At 40.1% G+C, this 24,508-nt stretch overlaps 1 protein-coding gene across 1 annotated transcript in view; it reads left to right on the top strand.

Annotated features, from left to right (window-relative positions):
• SLC6A11 (solute carrier family 6 member 11) overlaps nt 1-24,508 on the top strand; it is a 1,097,166-nt gene that overhangs the window by 727,039 nt on the left and 345,619 nt on the right. The window contains exon 8 of the mRNA XM_069643914.1: nt 18,309-18,412. Within this exon, the coding sequence (XP_069500015.1) occupies nt 18,309-18,412 (104 nt within the window). The remainder of the gene's footprint in view (nt 1-18,308; nt 18,413-24,508) is intronic.

The raw sequence follows: 24,508 nt of genomic DNA on the forward strand, positions 1-24,508 counted from the left end.
TGTGTGTTTGGAACTCAAATAAGATACAGAAGCCTTAGAATGTTAGTACTAGGAAACAAATAGCTGTTTCAATTTTATGCCATTCTGTTTACTATTAATGCTTCTCCTCACCACTAGCCTACTTTGTACTCTCATCTGAAGCACATTGTAGTAGTATAAAAACAGAAAAATAGCCTTCCCAAATCATTGTAAGAGGCCAATGCACATGCAAACACCACCACAAAGAGCTTCCCCATCAAACTCATGCATGCATGCACACAGCACACATACATTTTACAACAGACCAAACTATGCCTTCTTTTTTTCAACAGACCCCAAAGAATGCCTACCAAAAAGCAAGTCCGTAGAAAGGAACGCAGAAGGAGAGCAAATAAAAATAAAAGTGTCCAACCTAAGCATCCATCTGTAGCAGAGTTTGTAGAGAACGTTGGAACAAAACAGCTAATTCAGTTGTTTAGCGAAACAAAGGAAGCTTCAACTTCCGAAACTTTACCTCCTCCAACAAAATGTGGCACGAATCACAAAACTCTTCACAAAAAATCAGCTACCAGTACTGATAACAATGCTCCTATTAATCCTGATATAGTAACAAAAAACTATAGTAAAAAAAAGTATTTTAGCAAAAATGTTTTGCCACAGAGTCCTTCAGAATCTAATAAGAAGAGGACCGAAATCACCCTCAACCCTTAAAACCTACCGTAGAAACTGTATCCTACAAGCTCTCGCAGACAGTGCAATCCTTCTCAAAAGGAAGTTGTTTATATTAGTGTTAAATAGGATGAAACCACTAACAAAACTAAGTACCAAACTACAAAAGAAACTACAAAATAAACGGAATATGAACAAAAATAACTTCTTACATATTTGTGGAGGTGAATGGAGTCACACAACAACCACAGAACCATATTTTAATGAAGAAGCATACAAACAAAATAAAACAAACACAATTGCCATCCATAGCAGTGGACGAGGGTATGAAAAATCAATAATAGCATCATGGAACAAGAAACACTGCTTAGAAAAGTATCCTCTGAAAACTCAGAATTACCTCTCGATTCGACTGAACCAGACCATCCAGTATACAAATGGCTGTGCATGTCAATGTGTGCCATTCCTTACAAATCTTTCAAATCTTTAAGTCAGTTCCTCAGTCAGTATGTGAAAGGTAAAGACAAAATTAAAATGAAAGTGCTGCAAAATATGGATATCTGTCCAGTGTGCAAATACACAGGACTACAAGGACATTCATTAGCCTGCATTTCTGGACCTATTTGCAAAAGCACCTTCCATGATATCAAAAGGATATCAATACATCATGCAAATGTAAGAAATCTAGTGTATAAAATATACTATCCTAACAGTCCAGCTTCAGAATTAGCCAATTTAATCACTCTTCTGCATGGTACACCCAAATATCTACAAGAAGAAATGGACCGTATCCAGAGAAAATATTTTGGAAGTGAAAGCCACTTACAAAATGCAATATTTGTAGAACAGACTAGCAACAATTCTGCACATAGCAACCTTCTATTACACACATCCAAAAAAGAAATAATAAAATTTAAAAGTGCATCGGCTGAAATACCAAACCATGTGTGTGTGTGTTGCCGCAGAACGTTTTACAAATGAACACAATAAATATAGACATACAATACAATATAGAAGACAATGAAGATTCCAAATGGTTTGAATTATCTCTCTACCTTTTAGCCGAAAACAAATATCAAATAAGTGAACCCCTAATATGTTGCAGTTACTGCACTACAAAACTAGACAACAAACAAACTCCTTCATGTGCTATCACAAATCATTTGGAATTGTTCCCACTACCAAAAACCTTGCAACAACTCAATTTGTATGAGCGCATCATAATTCAAACAGTTCACCCATTTCAAGCAATTACACGCCTTCACCCAAAAACAGCAAAATTGCCTCCCTCTGAATTGGCGAAAGGCATTTGTGGCAAAGTAGTTTATTTGCCAATAGATCTAACAGAAAATGTACACACTCTAGGAGTGCAACGTTCAATAGAGCATTCTTTAATTGTCTTGGTAAATGGTGTACCAACAAAAGACAAATAAATTTGGCAACAACTGGTGGACTTACACAAAGTTAGACAAGCCTTGCAATATCTAAAAGACAATAACGAATACTACAAGGAAATAAATATTGACGAAAGGTTAAGGGAAACAATTGAAATAATTCAAGAGTCAACAGAAACTGGAAAATTCGAACTTCTGGATCCTGCAGCAGTATCCACTCTTTTGGACCAGTACACAATTCATCCATTGCATTTCAATGAAAGCATAGATGATGCCCTCGAAACTTCCCAAATGCAACAAGACAAAGGTTCACCAATGAGCATATGGGAAAAAAGTATAGAAGCACTTGCTTGTCCACTGCTATATCCTACTGGCAAAGGTGGAAGATATGATGATAGACCTACTCAGATTACAGCATCAGAATACCACTCATTACGAATGTATTCGCAAGATCCCAGGTTTAGACAAAATGTGGAATACATATTCCACCTACTCTTTGAAAGTGAACTAGCAACCCTATGTTATGGAGTTGCACACATTTTGAAATCTGGAACCCACTTTCAAAATATGTCAGCTATGCAATTAATACAAAAATTACAAGAAAAAGATGAGGTTTTACAATATAGTATAACAAATTTGTTTGCAAACATGCCTGGTACAAAAGAATACTGGTTCCGACGGCATGGAGAAGTACGTTGTATGATCAGAAACCTTGGACCACCGACTTGGCTGTTACACTAAGTTGTGCAGAATATGCATGGGAAGATTTACATGAGTTCCTACACATATCAAACAACATCAAAACCAACATACATTTATTAACACCTGGAGAACTTTGCTCTCTAGATCCAGTTAATGTTTCAAGATATTTCTATCATCATTTCATTGCTATGCTACACTTTATTTGCAATAAAACCGTTCCTCCCCTCGGAGAAGTGCAACACTTCTTTTGGAGAAAAGAATACCAAGCGAGAGGAGCACCACATATTCACATGCTTTTATGGATCAAAGGTGCACCTAAATTTGGTCACGACACTGATGCCACTGTTTTGCAATTCATCCAAAAATATTTTGCTTGTGAAATCCCTTCACATCGGACACATAGTGACCTGCATGGGCAGATTTTACAATTTCAAAGACACAAATGTGGCAAATATTGTCATCGCAAATACAAAATCAAAGGGAAATACTACACCAAATGCCGGTTTGGTTTTCCTAGACCAGTTACAGAAACAGGTGAAGTGAACAACTTCATGTCTTCAGTTCAACATAGTGTGAAAGGTAAATCACCTGAGAACACGTATTACATAAAAAGAACAGAAGAATCAAAATATATCAATGATTACAATACAATCATTGCCCTCTTATGGAATGCAAACATAGATGTGCAGTACATTGCAGACAATTCCACTGCTTTTTCACGATATGTTACAGCCTACTTAACAAAAGCAGAAAAAACAGAACTTCAAGACCTCTGGGATGACCTATCATCAGACAAAACTCTATCTCAGAAATTGTACAGCCTAGTCATAAAAATGCTCTCTCATAGAGAATGTGGCACCTATGAAGCAGCAGATTGTTTAACCGGTATTGCTTTGTACGGAAAATCAGACAACATAGTATGGCTAAGTCTTGGTCTTGCTAAATCTAGAAAAAGAGTTCTGAAATCATATGAGGACATAAAAAACAATTGCCAGAAATGATCCCAACAGCCAAGACATTTTAAAAAACAAGTTACTAGACACATACTATCCGAACAGGAGTAGCACTTTGGAAAGCATGTGTCTATACCACATAGCTCAAAACTTTGCATACAAAAATAATATAAAACCCGATGAAAGCAAAGACAGATCTAGAGTCACAGATTTTGAAGGCAGCTTAGTGAAACTTACGAAACGAAGCTTAACTAATCATGTTAAATTTTCATTAAAAATTCCTCAACAAAAAGAACTATAATACATGTCTCTGCAACAACTTTTAAAACCATTGAGAACAAAGGAAGAAATACTAGATAACTATGACTGCTATGAAGATGCTTTCAAAGCAAATGAAAGTGCTATCACCGATATGACCTTTACGCAGTACAAAACAATGTTGCACAATAAACAGCAACACGAAGAAGAACTTCAAGCACAACTAGATAAGGACTCTTCCGACAGTAGTCAACCTTCTGTAACAGGAAGCCAAGAACCACTAGGACAGCCACTAATAGCAAATGAGGCAGACTTCGCTATGACAGAAGTGGAAAACACCATGTGTCACTATCAAGAAAATATAGAAAACTTAACTGTAAAACAAGCAAAACTTAACAAAGATCAGCGCACCATTTTTGAAGACGTAAAAAAACAAATTGCACATGGTGTACAACACGAAAATAAAGAATGTACCTGCCAAAATTACAAACCAATACTGCTGTACGTCAGTGGTGAAGCTGGGTCAGGAAAAACATTCTTAATCAAAATCATCAGCAAGTTCCTTCAGCAATTGACAAACAACAATCTGTCAGCTGTTGTAACTGCCCCCACAGGTTTAGCTGCCTACATTTTTGGGCGGTGTCACTTTAACCCAATTACTACTTCTTCCAATAGAACACCAAAACAAATTAGACTACTACAAACTTTCTGCAGAAGCTACAATGGAACTACGCAGAGTATTAAAGCAAATGAAAATGCTACTAATAGATGAAGTGAGCATGGTCTCCAACCTAATGATGGCTTTGATTCACCTCAGATTGCAAGAAGTACTTAAAACAAACTACGAAGAACTCTTTGCAGGGAAACACATTATCGTTTTCAGAGATCTTCTACAGTTGACACCAGTGAAAGGTAAACCTATCGTTAAAACCTTAGAACACAAATTCTGCCGTAAAACTGTTGGCAGCATAGGAAATGTCAACCTTTGGCAACATTTCCAATACAGAGAATTAACAGAAAACATGCAGCAATCTGCAGATCTCACTTATGCCAACATCCTAAAAAGTATTAGAGTTGGTGCACTATCTCAAGAAGCAGAAGCAATATTAAAATACCGGCACATTCATGCACTTTATGGCGATAATGCATGTGCTACTGATGTTATGGAACAATTAGCGCACAGAAATGTAAATTGTATGGCCTTAATGCCAACTCTTGCAAGCTGTTTCAAATTCAATGAAACAATGTTAAATAAAGAAATGCAACCAATAATGCACCACAGACAAACTAGACGTACATGGTATGACACTACCCATGTAAAAGCAAGCCACAACAAGACTAAATAGCTTAGAAAATTCAATCTCCAACACAGCTGGGTTGGAAAAAAATATTTAAATTATCCTTAAATTGTAGAGTAATGCTTAAAAGTAACCTTGATGTGGAGCAAGGGCTAGTTAATGGGGCACTGGGTACAGTTGTTGGCTTTCAATCATACCCACATGACAACAAGATTCAATTTGTCAATATTCTCTTTGACAAACTTTCAGAAGTGAAAAGGATAGGGCGCTCAACTGCTTGATTCCTTCTGTTCAAAGACAAGTATGTACGTAGAGAACAATTTTCTCTAACTCTTGCATATGCAGTCACCATTCATAAATCCCAAGGTTTTACCCTAGACAAAGCATTGATAGATATAGGAAACACAGTCTTTAAAGTAGGCATGAGCTACATAGCACTATCACGCTTACGTACACTTGACGGTCTATTTCTAATCAACTTTCATGCAAGTAAAGTGAACACTGATATTCCTTGCATTTTAGAATACAATAGCCTACGTTCACTGTACAACCCCCATCTGAAACAATATCCTGTTCCAGAAAAAGTAAAACGTGGTAAAAGAAAACTAATTCAAACAGAAATGCAACAGAATCTGACAGCAACTCCTTCAAAGAAAACAAAAGAAGGTAAAGGTTCATCAATTACCACAAGCAAAGAAGAACCTATTAGGAAAAGTAAACCAGGTACTTCTTCAAAGAAGGAAGAGAAACTCTGAAAAAAACACTCAGATACAGAACTAGCTGGTCCATTCAAATTTTCAAATGAAACTAGTGTAAGTTGGTATGTAAATGTAGCAATGAATATTCTATTTCAATTGCCACCAATTGTTAAAAATATTTACTTACACAGTACAGACCAGTTGTGTTTGCAAATGTTAGTCCTTCATAGAAATGCAACAAACAATCCTGACAACACGTACAGTGTTCACGGAATAAGACAAGAATTCGACTACTGTGCTGGAATGGTGAGATTCACTGTAAACTCACAGGAAGATCCACAAGAATTTCTAATGTGCCTACTACAAGTACTGGAAAACAAAAACATACCTATACATGAAATCTTCCAGATTAAATACGTATTTAATCTTCTTAAAGCCAAAATTTAATAATAATGTGTACTTGAACATTACCAAAAAATGAAGTGAAAGACTACAAACAGAATACGCCAACAGGTATCTAACTGCCCAAGAGTGTATAACAACGACACAGATAAATGAATACCACAGAATCGTAACAACAAATGCACAGTTAGAATACGCCAACAGATATCTAACTGTTGTTAAAAATAGGCAACAAGACAACAAACATAACATTAATCAGAAAGAACATGGAAACACTCAAAGAAAGCAAAGAGCAAATGAAGGGTTTTTGTAATCCGGCAAGGATTTTTTTCCCCCAGACCCAAGGATTAGAAAAACAAACACAGAAACTGAGCACAATGCACAGTACACTGGTTTGTAAACTAAATATGAGGGTAAAAAAAAGCTAAACTATCTATTATACAATGTAATAAGTCTTCATAAAATGTAAACACTAACATACTTTTTTCTTTTATCACAGAAATTAAAAAAGGCTAGTTCTGCCAAGTACTACAGTCATGTAAGACATGTATGGATTCTGAACAAGTTAAACAGTAAGTATAATTACAGTAATTTCATACATATGCAAATCTACACGGCTAATCTATAGGAGTAATATGGTGCAGTGGCTGTAGGCTGGGCCTAGCATCTTTGATGTATAACCTACCACCTACACCCTACGGCCAAGCAAGCAACACTATAGGTCCTACCCACAACCATCGCTCCATATCAAAACCATGGTGCTTCTATTTTGACTACTTCTAAGTTTAGTTTTGGGTGCATGATCTGCAGCCATACAGCCAAGACACTAGAACGTGCACACAATCACCCCACCACACCACACCCATGTTCACTTATAACCTCACTGCTTATGACTTCAGTCTTGGATGCATGGCCTTTTGCCATGCACCCAAGACTCTGGGTCCTGGCCAGAACCACCAAAGCATATCGCAACCATTGAGGCTTCTAATTGCACTATGTATAAAGTTGGTTTTGTGCCATAGTAGGAGTGTACCTATACTTGTAATATGCTGCAGTAGTTGTGGCCACAGGCTACAGACTTGGGTGCAAGGGCATAGATCTTTCAATGTATGGGTATGCAGTTTATAAAATCCATAGTGGGTTACAACTGCAGTGCTTATGACTTTGTTCTTGGGTGCGCACCAAAGACTCTACGTCCTGGCCGCAACTACCACATCATATCATACCCATTGTGGCTTGTGACAACACTACGTATAAATGTGCTGTTGGGTGCATGGCCTTTGGCCATGCACCCATGACGGCAGGCCCTCCCCACAGCCATCTGAGTGATAATCAATACTATGTGTGTATCCATAGCTGTGATATGCTGCAGTGGTTGTGGCCAGGGCCTAAATTCTTAGGTGTATGTCCATACATATTTCAATGTATTGGTGTGAAGTGGCTTATAGCTCCAGTGCTTATAACTTTGTTCTTGGGTGCATGGCCTTTGGCCATGCAGCCAAGACTCTGCACACTCTCCACAACCATCTGATCGATAGTGAATACTACAGGTGTACCCATTGCTGTGACATGCTGCGGTGGTTGTGGCCAGGGCCTAGAGTCTTGGAAGTATGGCCTATGGCCTACGTCCTACGGCCATGCACCCAAGACTCTAGGCCCTGGCCACAACCACTACAGCATTTTAACCCCATGGTTGCTTATAAATCAGTAGCACACCCATACAACAAAACATTGTAACTGTAGCATGTACTCAATTTGTAGCCAAGAATCTAGGCCCTGCCCACACCCACCAGATACATAGTCGATTGTATGGGTGTGATGTATGAATGTGATATGCTGCAGTGGTTGTGGGCAGTGTGTACATACTTGGATGTAAGGCATACAGCCTGCAGCCATACACCAAAAAGTCTACGTCTTGCCCACAAACACCACACTATATAAAACCCATGTTGGCTTATAAGTTAAGAGGTTATAACTTAAACGTTGTTGGGCGCACAGCCTTCAGCAAATTTGGTGAAAATCCGTCCATTGGTTTGGCCTGTATTCAGTCTATGGGGAAAAAAGACGTTTTGGGACCCCCCCTATAACCTTTCCCCACCAGACGAATCCTCACCAAACTTTGCAAAAAAATTCAGAGTGGTCCATATAGGATTGATCTAGGGGGAGTGGATTTATAGGCCGTCCAAAAAGTGCTCTTCCTATGGAAACAGCAACTTAACCATAACTACACAGCCACGGTAGAAAACAGCAATGTACCAGGGTACAAGAGAACGGAATGCACTCCAGATAGCTGCAACCCACTGATATGAGCGGGCTGCAAGAAAAGAGACCGTTGAAATTCACCAACTCGGAAATTGATGCGTTTCGCTGCTATCCAGTCGATTGATCACCTATATGTATATATATTGGAATGCTTGTGTGGCACTTATTAAAAAAGTATTCTATTGAGTTGCTCTCATCTTAAATCAGACTCGTGCTCAAGCCATTTGTACGATATATTTCCAGGCCTCAAAATGTACAGCTTTGGCTAATTCCAATTTTCACATGGCGAGTAGGAAACTGTATGCTGTGTGCATGTGGAGAGGCGAAGGGGAGAATAATGTTGTGTGCCTGTCTTTTTGCTTGCAGCTTAAAATATTTAGACCTGAATATCTATCTATGTGATATGAAATTGAAGCTCGTTATGGGCATTATTCTGACAACATTCTCTCGGAAATAGCAGGTCTTGTGAGCCAAATTGTAACCTTAAATACCCGATCCATACAAAGATCACATATTTAAAATAGAGTTGTGGTCCAGCAATAGTCTGCAGAAGTAGTTATTTATATTTTTGCACAGAATTTTGAAGTCAATACAATTCTAAATGGACATGCCAATATGTTATACTGTAATACCATTATTTATTTACTTTGAAAGAGACTGATGCTCAGCGTTGTCTGGACTCTTTGCACTCTGGATGATAAACCGGGTGCCTGACTCGGATCAGCTGGGATATGGAAGAACTGAGCATTTAAATCTTATCTTCATGATAGACATTTGATCAGCTTCTGGGTATTAATATCCCCTTTCCCTGTGTAAATGTTGCCTGTGGGATTTGTTTAGCGGCTCCTTCTCCAAAATTCTATTTTTCCTCACCTTCTTTTGAATGTATGTCCTACTTTGAACAACCCTCTTCATGTTTTTGGGCCCGAATACCCTTGGGTCTGGTACACTATATAAATAATAAAACAAACAAACTTTATTTCTTATTCCCTTGGGTTAGGATATACAACTAAATAAGTGGTTCAATAGCTTGGAATGATTCCATTAGTCATCCAACCAAGAGCAACAATTAGCTATGAATTTCGGGAGCCACACACTAAGAATATCAACATTCTAATTTTAGACTTTGCTTAATTCCTTAGGAAATAGTTATATTTTCATATTTCTCACCCTTCAAGTACTATTGCATTCAGATTGGAATGCGCTCTTGTAAAAATATTGTTATGATTAAATACAAGTAAATAAAAAAAAATACTATTGCTTCCTCTGATGTTACAGTCTTAGGGCCTGATTTTCCCAAAACCTTTTACAACAGCGCAATCCCATTGAAAAACATTTGTAAATCAGGACGTTAATGTCCTAATTAAATGTTCCTTCATCATGACAGTAATGTCTATATATCTCACACGTTTTCAATTATCTTTCAATTTATGGCCAAATCAACCAGTCCCCAAACCCTGCTGGGGTTTGAAAAAGCCTCAGTCTGGGATCCGGACCCCGCACACTGCTCAACAAGACAATGAGATAGGGGACAAGTGGCTGTATGGCAGAGAATCTTGTCTTGCAGCATTGGCTGGGGATTAGAGCATCCATACATCCATACATCCTGTTAAACAGATAATCTCGGCAGGCTACGTCCAGTCCAAGGAAAGCATATTTTTTGATGAGTCAACAATACACAAATACATTTTTATGCAGATGTCGTTATTAACACAGGGATGAGCCAGCTTCTTCCTGCCCCCGAGAACAGTGCATGGCAGGGTCTGGGTGTTCTTCTCAGAGACCCTGACCTTCTTTGCATAGCCTCAGAGGCATCACTACTATGCATTCCACCTAAGTAGTCATGCTCCTTTCCCAACAGTCAATTCTGTAAAGCACAGAGGCATATTTGCATTAGGAAATAATGTGTAAGAATCACCCAATCCCGACCCCATATAGTCTACTTTTTAGCACATTTTATCTGAGGAGCTTCAGGTAGATTTCTACCATAACATGAACTACTCAATTAACTTGTAATAAGCACATATGTGTACACAAACCTTAAAGGCAGCAGGCAAAATTCCTGAAATCTTGAATTTCTTACCAGATCCTTTTCTAAATACATACACACCATGTTCCTTGGCCACATTTATTTGGGATGGGAGAAATAATTTGTCATACTTATGTGAATTCTCCTGTCCGATCCGCATGGAATAGATGGAATGAAAATGAATTCCTCCAGTTGTTTATACAGAATATGTACAGAGCGTTCTGCATGTTTCTCTTTCTTCCTGCCAATATAGATCATTGTCTCTAGATTGAAAGAGGGAAAGAGCAGGGAACCCCTAAAGATGGTGTCAAGACTGTGCGTAGACAGAGACAGCAACTACGTGTACACCCGCACACTGTGGTGATCGCAGTGCATTTTCTGCCTGGGGAAAATAATGGCATGGGGACAGCCATGATTCTTGTGTGATTATACAGCCCATATACTTGAAAAGGGATCCTAGATCTGATTCAACCTGTTTTTTAACACACATTGAGTTCCAATGGACAAATACATAAATGCTATACCACAGAAATGTATTCAATTGTATCATGAAATATATATACAAATGGAGACAAACAACATATGAACAAAATACAAACATTGGCCTATATAGATCCACTGCGCAACAGTTATTTTGCTTCACATTTCCCCATGGTATACTCACACAGAACATGCATACAACCTAACATTCAGCACACAGAAAGTACAATCTGCAAACATTGCTGTGTACGAGTCTACACAAATGGTGGCCTTAATGCAACCCGGACACTTGCAAAATTAATTGTCAATGTGTCTTCTTTTGAACCCAACAGAGCATGAAACAAAAATCCCAGCCAATTTGGCAAAATTACAAAATTATCAAACTTTTAAAAAACATTGATTATCATGTGCCAAAGCGAGTTTCAACTGTGTGGGTTTGATTTCTCTACAATGCCTTCCTCAAGGTAAATGCTTTTATGTCACACGGTACAAGGGGAAGTGAGTTTCCCAGATTAAGGTAAACAAAATGACTGCTTTATTTATCTGCTCTAAAACGATGTGGATATTTGTGAGCATGTAAAACAATATTCAATTAAGGCCACGCACCTAATCACCCATAGTGTAAATCTTCATTGGCAGCAACGCCATTATGAAAATGTATATCGGTCCCTGTAATGACGCCGCCTGACGCGCACCAATTAACAGTACCAGAAACGAGGAAATAGTGAAACAGCCTGGTCATATGGCCAAAAATGTCCCATAAAGCATGGGCTAACATCACATACATTGAAGACAAAACTAAAAGATCATTAAGACAGTCCAGAGGTAACTTTAGATAGGCATCGAATGGTACGACGCGTTCATAAATTGCACGAAACAGTACAACATCAATACCAAATTCACATGCATCTACCTAGAGGCAAACTAACCGTTTAGATCCAAAATCAATGTTGACGGCAAGTCTACCTCTTTTTCTAATCAGTGTGCAGACCTGCAACGCACAGCTGTGTGTTTGCCCACCGGAGCCATTGCACCATGAGACCAATATGTAAGGGTTCCACAAGTTGCCAATTTATTGTTGAGGTTGAACCTTGTTTGCATGTAGTGATGTACAATTGTACGTGCGTCAGTCGTGCTGCTAGGGTTTTGTTCTCACTTCAGGTAAGCTCTGCAGTGGGAACAAAACCCCTCAGCCATATTGACATATTCATAAACCGAATTAAGGAGTAATAGGAACACATTGGACGCTTCAAAGGGAGCCAGCCAACAAATGTTGGCCATGCTGTAGGTCCACAAAAAACATTCATAGCCTTATACTAGCCTTATCATTCAATTAACTACTAGTATCCAAAACGGTCATCCATTTCTGTTTTAGCTGTTTATTGGGGTACCCAAAAGAGATGGGAGGGGTCCTCTACTCTGGTAATAGCTACAGATAGGTCAGTTCTTTGGTAAGATTCCTGATATCTTTTTTAAGTTTATTGATTTATTTCTTTTAAGTTGAAGTTCTTGAAGTCTTCTACCTCCTGGTTAAGAGAATCTAATTTAAATCAAGCATCAGTATTCAAGGTGTTGGAAAGAAAAGGCTGTTCATAGACATCAAGTTCTTGCTTGATTTTAGATGCTAATCCAGCCGCAGTATTAATCGTATGCAGCATGAGGTCCCTTCTGCATTTATCCAGTCCAGGCAGATAATGAGGAGAATCCAGTGACGCATACCACAGAAGTGGTCATGGGTGTGGTCCACTGCTGCTTCACTTGATTTACCAGCATATTGAAAATTAACATGTTTATATCATGCGATGAACACCAGCCTTTATTTGGTTCTCATGCCTGCACCTTAATCACAACTGGATCCTTTCTCTACTATTGGATGTGAACCATTCTTCAATTTCACGGTCTCTCCATATGGAACATCATAGCTAACACGATGGATACATGTATTTGTTTTAAACAAAGACATGCATGGATTTCATTTACAAAATCCTTCCTGAATAGAAAAATCCCATTGAAAAACACTTTGTAAATCAGACCCACGGGTCTCCGAAACATATTTGCTGTAGTTCAATCTTTCTATGGTATTACATTTACATAATGTGCTTATAAAGAAACCAAATGTGCATATCATCAAATAATAACACAGCTGCATTGTGATAACACATTTTAAATGGCAATAATATCCACATTTCACTGCTCAGAATACATTCTGGAAAACTATGTACGTCTTTGTGTTTTCTATCCATTTGCAAATGTGCCTTTACCAAGTTACTTTATATAAGAAAGTGTAGTTTTAAAATTGCCAGACCAGCTCTTAAGCAGCTTCAGAGATTCTCAAATGTTGCTGACACTTTTTCACCTACAATACTCTATGGGGCCCAGGCCTGTACTCCCAAACCTCTGGGAAAACCTGACAGTCTATACAATAAGCTCCTAAATGCTCATCCCTCATATATGTAAACCCCTGCTCTTCTAATACAGCTCTACTCAAAAGGGACTATTTCCAATGGTACCACGTTGTCATTGGGGGGTGAACGTTGACTAAAATCGTAAAGTCATGTGGGCAGTCTCTTCTAATCTGTTGAGAGCCCCAGTACCAACTTGTCCCCTTCTTAAGAATTCCTAGCTTCCTCACACATACGCCCTCTCCTTCTGACACCACACACATCTCCACCCTCTTTAATTCATGAAATCTCTCCTTCTTGCCTTGAGCCTTGTTCTTAACATCTTCTCCCAATCTATTTTAATTCCATTATACGTAAGCAGACCTTCCTAACCATGGCGTCAAACTAAAGTATGTGCTTTCCTCCACCTGCACACCTCAAATGGTACCAACCCTGTGGTGACGTGTGGTGCCCACTTCTAGGCACAGCCCCTCCTTTTCACTAACCTCTCCCACCCAATACCTGCAGTCAAGGCTATTCTATTCCCATCAACCAGGGTGTGATTAAACCTCTAAACTTTCACCAATGGTCTCAGGATGATTTAATGACGTCTTGCGATGCATCACACTAACCACTTAAAGAAATGACTCCCTCATTCTGGACGTTAGTTGCACACCATTGTCCATTAAAATTGGGTGACCTTCTGAACTCCATATCCAAAAAAATCAATTACAGCTCTGAGTGTCTACGTCAAACACTAGCTCCACCTCCACCCATTTGGAGTAGAGATCCATCAGAAGGTTCCATATCATTTCGACAGTAATTACTTTGTGGTAATTTAGTAATTACTTCAAGATTTTACTTCTAGTGTTTTTAGGCAGTATTTCCCCATTCCCCCATGTCCTACTTCTCCTTCACTACTACCCCTACCCAAAACCTTCCCACCCCCTTTTTGCCCCATAACTTTTAAATACCATATTGTTTGAAGTAATTTCAAAGTAATTACTTTGTAGTAAATTACCCCAAACTAATTAGTGTTTATTAAGCAATGGGATACCCATCAGTACTATCCCATATTTCTTACTGCCTCATTCACTCTTGGTTGGACCCAGAATATCTAAGGCAAAAAATTCCCCTTGCATTGTAGGCAACTCCAATGCCCTGAGAGGTTGACTATAATTTCTTGGCATATTATCCGCCTCCCACACAGGGCACACTCTTTTATCATCTGTTCAACCTGCGCATCTAACCCTGGCCACCAATAATCACCACTGAGCCTCCCTTTTGTTTTAGTCATCCCTAAGTGGCCCTCAAGTCCTGCTTCTTTTATCCTCTTCTTTATGCCCAACAGCAGAACAATGAGACCAGCTTTGCATAACGGTATACCTTCAATGCTGAGCTCCTCTCTCACTTTGTGATAAGCTCCTAACCCTTCACTTTCTTCCCAACCGCACAACTCTGTTTCAACATATTCCTTAACAGCAATGAGTTCTTTGTCTTCAGCGACAGTATCCGTCCAGTTCTATATTCCCAGAGTAGCCCCACATACTACTACCTGATCGCTCACCTCACAGTCCAAATTCATAAATTCTTCATCATCATCAACATGGGTCACTCTCAACAAATAGTCTGCCACAGTATTGCCCTTCCTCGAAACATGTTCTACTGTGAACTCATGTCCCTGTAACAAACCCACCCATTTAACTATCTATCCAAGCCCTTACTCATGAATATACCCACTAGAGGTCTGTGACCTTCGTGCACAACAAATATCCTTCCCCAAAGAAATGCCTTACATTTCTTGATACTCCACGTTACACTGAGTGCTTCCTTCTCTTTCACTGAATATCCTGTTTCCGCACCTCTCAGAGATTTGGATGCAAATGCAATTACTAGCTCCACCCCGCATTGCTGCTGCATAAGCACAGCCCCTAAACACTTATCACTGCCACCAGTCATAATAAATGTCTCACAACCTATGTTGATTTTTGCCATAACCGGTGCACTGGCAATAGCCCACTTTATGTCCTCAAATTCTCTTTGACATTTTTCACACCAGACAAAAAGGTGCCTTTTTTGCAAAGTCCTTGTATGGTACTACACCTATCGACAAAATGTATCACAAACTGTGCATAATACGCACTGAGCCCCAAATATGATGTTCCCCTCGGGTTTCAAGCCCCTTCTCACTAAGCTTGTGGACACATATTCAATTGACAATTCCGTGAATTTAAACTTCTCTTTCCAGAGCGCCATGCCAACCTACAACAAGACTTTTGACACCTTATGTCATCCTGGAATGACCAGTCCCTTCAGGATCTGATGCATTACACTTTGAAAAATGCTGCAGCCAACACTGGGCAAAACAAGCAAAATGGCATCCTCTTGCACCTATAGGTCCCCTCCAAATCACAAATGTGGTACACTACTGACAATCTGGGTGTAACCTCACCTTTTGGTATACAGAAGCTCCATCTAGCATGCTGAATACAATTCCACAGCTGCCATACTTACCATTTCCCCAATGTTGGGCTGTGGAAATGTGTCCACAACAACCTCCCTGTTGAGTCCTCTGAAGTCTATACACAACTGGACCTGCCCATTGGGCTCACGCACCACAAAAATGGGCAAAGCCCACTCAGAAACCTCTACAGGTTCAATCACCCCTTCACTTTCTAACCTCTTTATCTCCATGGTTACTTCCTTCCTTATGGAGACTGGCACTGTTCTAACCCTTGCCACTGCACCTTCCTTCAACTTGATGCAATAATGGTCTCCCTTGAGGCACCCCAATCCCTCCCGTAACACTCCCCTGTATACCTCCTCTGGCACAGCAGTCATACCAATGTTCACCACTACAATGTGCTCTGGGACACTAGGGACCACTATAATTCCCATCTCACTCTGTTCATACCAGTCCAACAAACATCCTCCTTATCTTGGAAAATAGACATCAGCCATGGTAACCTCCCCTCTGCATTCCAATGTTGCCTTTAACACCCCTATTATTTCTATATGTGAACCCCCCATAGGCATTTGACCTGACCAAGGGGTGTTCCAACCTTTTACACTTGAATTTCACTTCCCACACCCAGCTGTCCAAAATAGTGTAGTCGTAACATGTGTCAACCAACATTGATACCCCAACACCATTCACAAGCACCACATCATGCAGTTTTTCACCCCACTTTGTCTTTCACCTAACTTAAGGTCATTGACAATGGACCCTGGGGGCATGTCCTGCTCGTTGCCACTGATATGAAAGTAAACACACTGATGATGAAACAACACAGGCTTATTCAAATAGGTATATTCAAGTTGTGAGTAAAAAGGCCCCCAGCTTCACTGCCCTTCTCACTCTCCAACTGAACCATAACATCATACTTTCACAATACAAATCAAATGGATGTGCGCTGTAATATGTATGGGCAATGCTAGCCACTATACCCTAACCCGGGTATAGCTTATTTTTAAAGTGTACAACTGCCACCAAGATAATAATGTTCATAGTTATGTGGTTCTGGGAATAGGGGTGTATATCCTAAATGCAGCCCCTCTGCAGCAATGACCTGGCTTTCAGCGTAGCTGTCAGAGGGCACCTGTGGTCACCAATCCTGCTCCGTGCCACAGGGGAGCAGGCTCGGAGGATCACAATACATGTTCAGCAGAGCAGAGGCATACATTATGCTTAACGTATGTAATGTGTGGTAGGGGATCTGTTCAACAGACCGCCCTCTCTGAGAGAGAATTACCCCTATTATTGTATATTTAAAACAAATTTAAAAAGCCACGGCTTCTACACCTTTGCTAGATGGCAATCGAAATAAGGCAAAATGACTACTTCTGGTTAGAGCATACTCGTAATGAGAACGTACACGAGTAACACGGTATTGAACAGTCCGAACGCAATTAATTCTCTGTTAGAAAGGAATCCTTATTTAGCACTGATATGTTTTGCTGGAGTATGCTTTGTTTATCAATTTTGGGAAAGTGGTTCTACCAGCTGGAACTATTGCACGACAGTGGTTACAACCCCACATCATAAAGTGCTCACAGTGGTTTTCATAAATACGATGCGTGATCAATGATGCATGAGAAAAAATGGCAAACCTCCTATAATAGTGGAGAAAAAGATGGGCTAATGATTGCTCTCGTAGAGCTTGTTGGTCCAAGATAATTAAAAGCTAAGTAGGTACACAGGGATCTAAATGTATTGCCACCTGCAGTTGTTCTGCTGGAAGGGAGAAATGTATCTTTTTTTTCAAACCGGATTTTCTTTTCATTTTATTCCTTGTGTTAATAACGAGGTTTTTACATTTGTATTATGGTATATTTTGAGATGGAAAGTGGAGTTCCTCATCACATTTAAGTGTCTAAAATGAAAGCTTCGATGGAATAAGACTATTGAAATCCGACTCAAGTTTGAAGCTGAACTTAAGGAAGACGTTCACTAAAAAATAAACCAGCACACACTCTTCTTGTAAAAAGTGACGAATCAGACTACCTTAACATAAAACACACTATTTTGTTAGCTTTAAAGAGCAGAACGAGTTTCATATATCTTCATGGAATGGGTAGAGATTTACATGTCCATTGTGTTTAATTTACTTTTGATGAGACAATAGAACGTAGATGTGACAGACAACGCTTCATGCAGCCTTAAATATAAAATCAATGGACATCTTCTAGGTGATGAAGTGAGAGTAAAATACAGTTCATGGCATACAAAAACAAAATATTGTTTTTTTTATTGTCACATGTTGACTTGACAATTGACACTTGTTAACCCTTGTTGCTTTGCAGGTATGGCTAGATGCTGGAACACAGATATTCTTTTCGTATGCTATATGTTTAGGATGCTTAACAGCCCTTGGTAGCTACAACCGCTACAATAATAACTGCTACCGGTAAGTTCCTTTACACTGAGACTTAATAAGGTACTTTATATGGTTATTTGACTATTTTCCTGTGGTCTCACTGATGACATAACATGTGAAATACATTTTGATGAAAAGTCCTGGTGTTGTGTTTATAATGTTGGTAACAAGATGCCAGGTGGGATTGTGTAATGTTAAACATGGCATAACTAGCTAACAATTCAATCTGTGATGCTAAAAAATAGATTGTTCTTCCTAAAGCAGCATCCCACTGTACGAAGGAAAATCCTTTTCCAAGATGGCCACCATGCAAAGGGAAGGCGGGGCCCCGTACAGAGCCCCTCTTCCCTTTCCATGGCAGCCTGCAGAAGGCGAAGACAGAACCCTATGACCATATTACCACAAGCACATTTTTTTCCCTCTTCCCTTTTCATGGCAGCCTGCTGAAGACAAATACAGAACCCTGTGACCATATTACCACACCACATTTGTTTCCCTTTCAGACCTATCCCACTTTCGAGTAACTCTACCACATAGCCGGTCCCAGGTGGACATGGCCACTTTAACCCCATTTTTCGTCCCTAGCGGTCATGGCCGGTAGCAAGATTGTCTGGGTCATGACCTTATACCATGACCCGGGCAATCTGGCCACTGCCCATGGCCACAGGCTATCCCTCAGTCAACAAAGGTATATCACTATTTTTTGTGCCTACATTATGGCTCTTGTCAAAAAATTGATGCTTTCAGGTCCTTGCCAATCCGCCCATTTTTATTTTTTTCAAAGTGTCAAAATGTATGTACATACAATAGTCATATAACTTTAGAAAAACATTCGAGGTTGGGTCTATAATCGTTCTGAAAACTTTTGTCCACATTAGTTAAACAGCAACAAAGTTATACGCCATCTAAACATTTTGAGACCCCCCTCTAATTTTGCCTCCTTGAGAAAATCCCACCAAACTTTACAAAAACATGTATATCTAGATTTAAAATAATTTTGCACACTTTTGTGCAGATTTGTCAAATGGCACTGCATTTATAAGCCTTTACAATATTTTGGGACCCCCCCAGAATTTGCCCCATCTACACAGAATACTACCAAACTCTGCAAAACCCTTCAGAACCAGATCTAGAATAGACTGTCAATCCATTTACATTGAGTGGTGCCAAAGTTATAAGCCATCCAAGAATTGCTTTTCACCAACCCTATAAGTGTCTGTGAACTTCACTCTACCGTTCACTGACATTTACGGTGAAAAACACCCTTTTTTTGGCTTCTTATGGCCATATCCATCCCATCCTCATCACCACTCAATTCCCCAGAGATTGTTTGATAAGTTTGACAAGTGCAAAGTTGTGCTTTTTTATATGTTTTTACCACGGGTGTTTCCAAAAATCTAACGCACTTCCCGCTTTTCACCATCCAAGCAGTGGGCATGTAACGTCGTCTTCTAGGCCAATCAGATGGGTTAGCGGACAGAACACAGATATCACACATTTTTTGGGACCTACTTTTTTTCGTCATTTTGAAAAGAATTACTGGACAGATTTCCACCAAATTTACAAAAGCACGCTTTTGGGACCAAGCCGCTGTTCTTGCTGCACATTTGGTGAAAATCCGTCGAGCGGTTTGGGCTGTACGTGTTTTTTCCATTCAGTCTATGGAGAAAAAAAAATGGGACCCTCCTATAACTTTGCCCCCTCTTGAGGAAACCTCACCAAACTTGCCAAGATGATTTAGAGTGGGCCATATACTTTTTCTGGAAGGTTTGGTGAGGATTCGTCATTGGGGAATGAAGTTATAAGCTGCCTAAAATGTGTATGAGTTGAGCAACTTAACCATAACTACACGCCCGCTACTGCAGGCTGTGTAATATATTACATATATTTTTATATATATATATGTATATGTATTACATGGACGCAGTAGCGTCCATGTAGTTATGGTTAAGTTGGTGTTTCCATAGGAAGAGCATTTTTTGGGTGGCTTATAACTTCGCTCCCTCTGGATGAATCCTCACCAAACTTTGCAAAAAAGTATATGGCCTACTGTGAATTTTTTGCAAAGTTTGGAGAGGTTTGGTCCAGGGGGGGCAAAGTTATAGAACTTTTGTTTTTTCCCATAGACATAATGGGAAAAAACTTTGCGCACGCCTACAGCCCAAACCGCTGGACGGATTTACACCAAATTTGCGGCAGGAGCGGGGGCTTGGTCCCGAAAGCGTGCTTTTGCAAATTTGGTGTAAATCCGTCCAGTATTTTGTTTTTTAAAATGACCAAAATGTAAGGCAAAAAAATTTGTGATATCTCCGTTCGCACCGCGGATGGACTTCCTGGTTCGCTCCGCGGACAGTGCCCTGATTGGCCGAGCGGCTTGCGTGATGTCCGCGGACATGCAACGTGTTCGCTGATTGGACGGCGTGGTGCGTGAAGCGCGTCGGATTTTCTGTGGCGCCCGCCATCTTGCATTCACTGACGACCGCGGACAGCGCGGTGAAACTTGGATTAAAAATTGTATTTAGTGGAGTGTGTTGGTGTGTAAGTGTTTGGGGAGGGTGGGGGAGTATGAGATAGGTTCAATGTTCTGTTTTTTTATGTGCTAGACACTTTTGTTGTGTTCGGTTTGTCTGCGGACAACACGGCTGTTCTGAAATTTTCTATATAAACCAAATGGTGGGGTGTTCTGAGGACAGAGTATGTGTCCGTTTTGTTCGCAAGCAAGCTAAAATTGAGCTAAGAACACTTGCGGTGTCCTTAAATGTTCGTACATAAACAAAATGGGGGTGTCCTGAGGACGCTGTCCGTATTGTACTGTGGCAAGTTGAATGTGTTCTAAGAACACTCGCGGTGTCCTGAAATGCTCTGATTACTTACCGGTAATCTCCATTACTCCTAGTCTTACTCTTCCTCATCACAGTACTGACGACCCTCCTCCCCCTCCCTGCGGGGAAGGTCCCATGCTCCGGCTTGGTAATATGAAACTGAGTGATGTGGATATGGGGGAGGAGTTATAGGAATTTGAAGAAATAGAAGAAGGTCCTGTGTCGGAGGCAGGGGCCTCATGAAGTAAGTACTGGGACGAGGAAGAGTGGAGGTGGAGCTAATGTTTCCAATTAAACAAAATGGGGGTGTTCTGAGAACGCTGTTCGTATTGTTCCTTGTCAGGTTGAAAGTGTTCTAAGAACCCTCCTTATGTCCGTTGACATTACAATTTCCTATGGGCCTTACCCAACTTTTTGTCCACTAAACAAACGATAAATCAGGCTGCTGTGCGCCGACATTATGTGATAATCCTATCACTTGCCCCATCGCCCTGGCTGACCTGCTTTTGCGACACTAAATCATATCTCCCGCTCCTAAGCCTGACATTATCAAAGCATTCATATCCCCGACTCTCTCCGTGACGTTACAGGGTGCGTAGCCAAATGCGTCCAGTCGTCTCCAGTCCTACGCGACTTTACACAGAACCCGGAAAACAACACAGATCATCTCACAACACAGCGCGCCACAATTCGGAATATGAAACTGTAATTTAAAAGCAAACAGCAAGATTGTACATTTCGTAAAGTACTTTTATTTGACATCAAATGTTTAGAGAATATTCAGCGATTTGCATTTGTCTTTGCTGTCGATCCGCAAAAGTTAATCTTGAGTCACGCGCTGTTCCTTTGCGGTACACAGGGTGTTGGTTTATGATAAAAGAAGCACTATGGTTGCACTGATAATCGGAAGGCTGTTCCAACAACGATGCATTAGACCACCGTAATGGTTGGTATGTTGCTTCTAGCCGCTAGTACCGCGTAAGGCCCAGTCGTCTCCAGTCATAGGCGACTTTACACATAACCCGGAAAACAACACAGATCATCTCACAACACAGCGCGCCACAATTCGGAATATGAAACTGTGATTTAAAAGCAAACAGCAAGATTGTACATCTTTGATGTCCTGGGGGTTAGGCTTAGCAGTGCACGGTGGTGGCGCGAGTTACGGTTGCTTAGCTTACCATAACTGGAGAATTTAAGGGATTTTTCGGTTTTACTTGGAACCATAAAGTCCCTTTAACAAAGTTTTTCACTGAAAACAAAGTTTTTTACTGAATATATGTATATATATATATATATATATATATATATATATATATATATATATATATATATACATATATATATATATATATATATATATATATATATATATATATATATATATATATATAGCACTGGATGGAAGGAGTGCACTCTGGTTCCCTGCACAATTCCCCTCCACATCTACTGCGGTTCTCCTCCTCTGACCGGTTTATGTGCTTATCACGTCATCAGGGAGGCAGTTTCACTTGCAGCAAAGAGTCAGTGCAGGTGTAATCAATAAATGTTGATTCTGCTGCAAAGAATTATGGTAGCAGTGGTCATTAGGTTTACAGGGAACCTGCTCACACCCAAACACCCACAGTGGGGGAGAGATGGGAGTAGCCCACAGTGTGGCACTCCACAGCCAGGCATATATCGCCTTGGTGCAGCACCCTATAGGACCCTGGAGAGTACCTTAAACATAAACAGCACTGGATGGAAAGGACGCACTCTAGTTCCCTGCAAATTTCACCTCCACAGCTACTATATATATATGTATATATATATATCCTGCAGGTTTTGTATGCAGGGTTAATTTTTACATGTTTTTTTTTAAGTACTACAACCTACCTTGATACATGTGTATTTTGCATATTTTGAAATCCAGCCAAGATTTCTTCCCTTAGCACCAGCTACATGCAGGCTGAGCACTATGTTGGCACATCATTTGTTTTTATGTATTGCCATTAGCTGCCGCCTCCCACAACCTTGGATACCTCATCTATAATTTAGCTGCTGTGCAGCTTGTACTTTTTAGGTTGTGGTGTAGCCCCCGATCTTTAGAGAGTCGTTCCAAAGACAGTGAGAGAGTTTCTCAGTATTTTATATTGGAACAGGGGAAACCAACTGGGCGCACCTTAGCCGCTTGTGTAAGTGGAGTGAGTGTGTCTTTATTGGAGGGGTTATATCTACTTTTCCCATCCAGCCCAGTTAAATAGCCGCTTTTCCGGTGCAACCAACCTCGATCATAGTACTAAGCACCACCAGATGTGGATTTAGTACAATGGCAGAACAGGTTGAGGCCAAAAGAAGAGCAGCAGCGCAAATCCTGTTTAAACATGACCAAGCAGCCACTGTGGCCACTGTTGAAAGTAGCAAGCCTCACAGTACAGCAGAAGTTGGACAAACTTGAGAAAATAAAGAAAAAAGAAATCTCTAAATGGTGGGAGGTGGTGGGAGGCGATGACTCTTCAAACCTATCCAGTGGTCCAGCGCATTCCGAGAGGACTAAGAATCCTCACCATCCCCACCTTTGAGGACATAGATCCAAGGCTTATAGAGGAATGGACACAACACACGAACCAATGTTCCTTTAAAGTTATTTGTGATAGCATGTGAAGGAGTTTGGTTGTTGTCAAGTTTTCTAGTGCAGTAACTGCAAAGTATTAAGGGGTCAGTTTTTTCGTATTTGTTTTCTGCTATAAGGTAGAGGGCTAATTCAAACCATTTGGAATCTTCATTGTCTTCTATTTTTTATGTTACGTCTATAGTTTTTGTGTTACTTTTATAAAAGGTTCTGCGACAACACACATACACATGGTTTGGTACTTCAGCGGATGTACTTTTAAATTTTAGTATTTCTTTTTTGTATGTGTCTAGTAGAAGGTTGCTTTGTGCAGAATTGTTGCTAATCTGTTGTAAAGCTATTGCATTTTGTAAGTGGCTTTCACTTCCAAAATATTTTCTCTGGATATGTGTTTTACTGTGTGTGTTCATAGACTGTGGAGCCTCACCTACTCCACAGGCATCATCTTTTTATGTTGTTTTACACAGCACCCTCAGTGCAGTGACACAGGGTTGTCTTTTTCAGACTACCCTCTTTAAACTCCATATTCTGGGACTGACTACTGTCTCTCAGAACATGTAAAGTTGCCATTGACTTTATTAGTCTTTTTAAATTGACGGACCCAGTGCAAACTATCTTACATAGAGTACTGGAAAGGGTTAATAGTGATCCCTTTTTGTCTGTCTCGCATGGAACATTGTTTTGTTCCCTGTC

Source organism: Ambystoma mexicanum, chromosome 2p (assembly GCF_040938575.1).
Source record: "Ambystoma mexicanum isolate Mex_15411 chromosome 2p, UKY_AmexF1_1, whole genome shotgun sequence".
NCBI lineage: Eukaryota > Metazoa > Chordata > Amphibia > Caudata > Ambystomatidae > Ambystoma > Ambystoma mexicanum.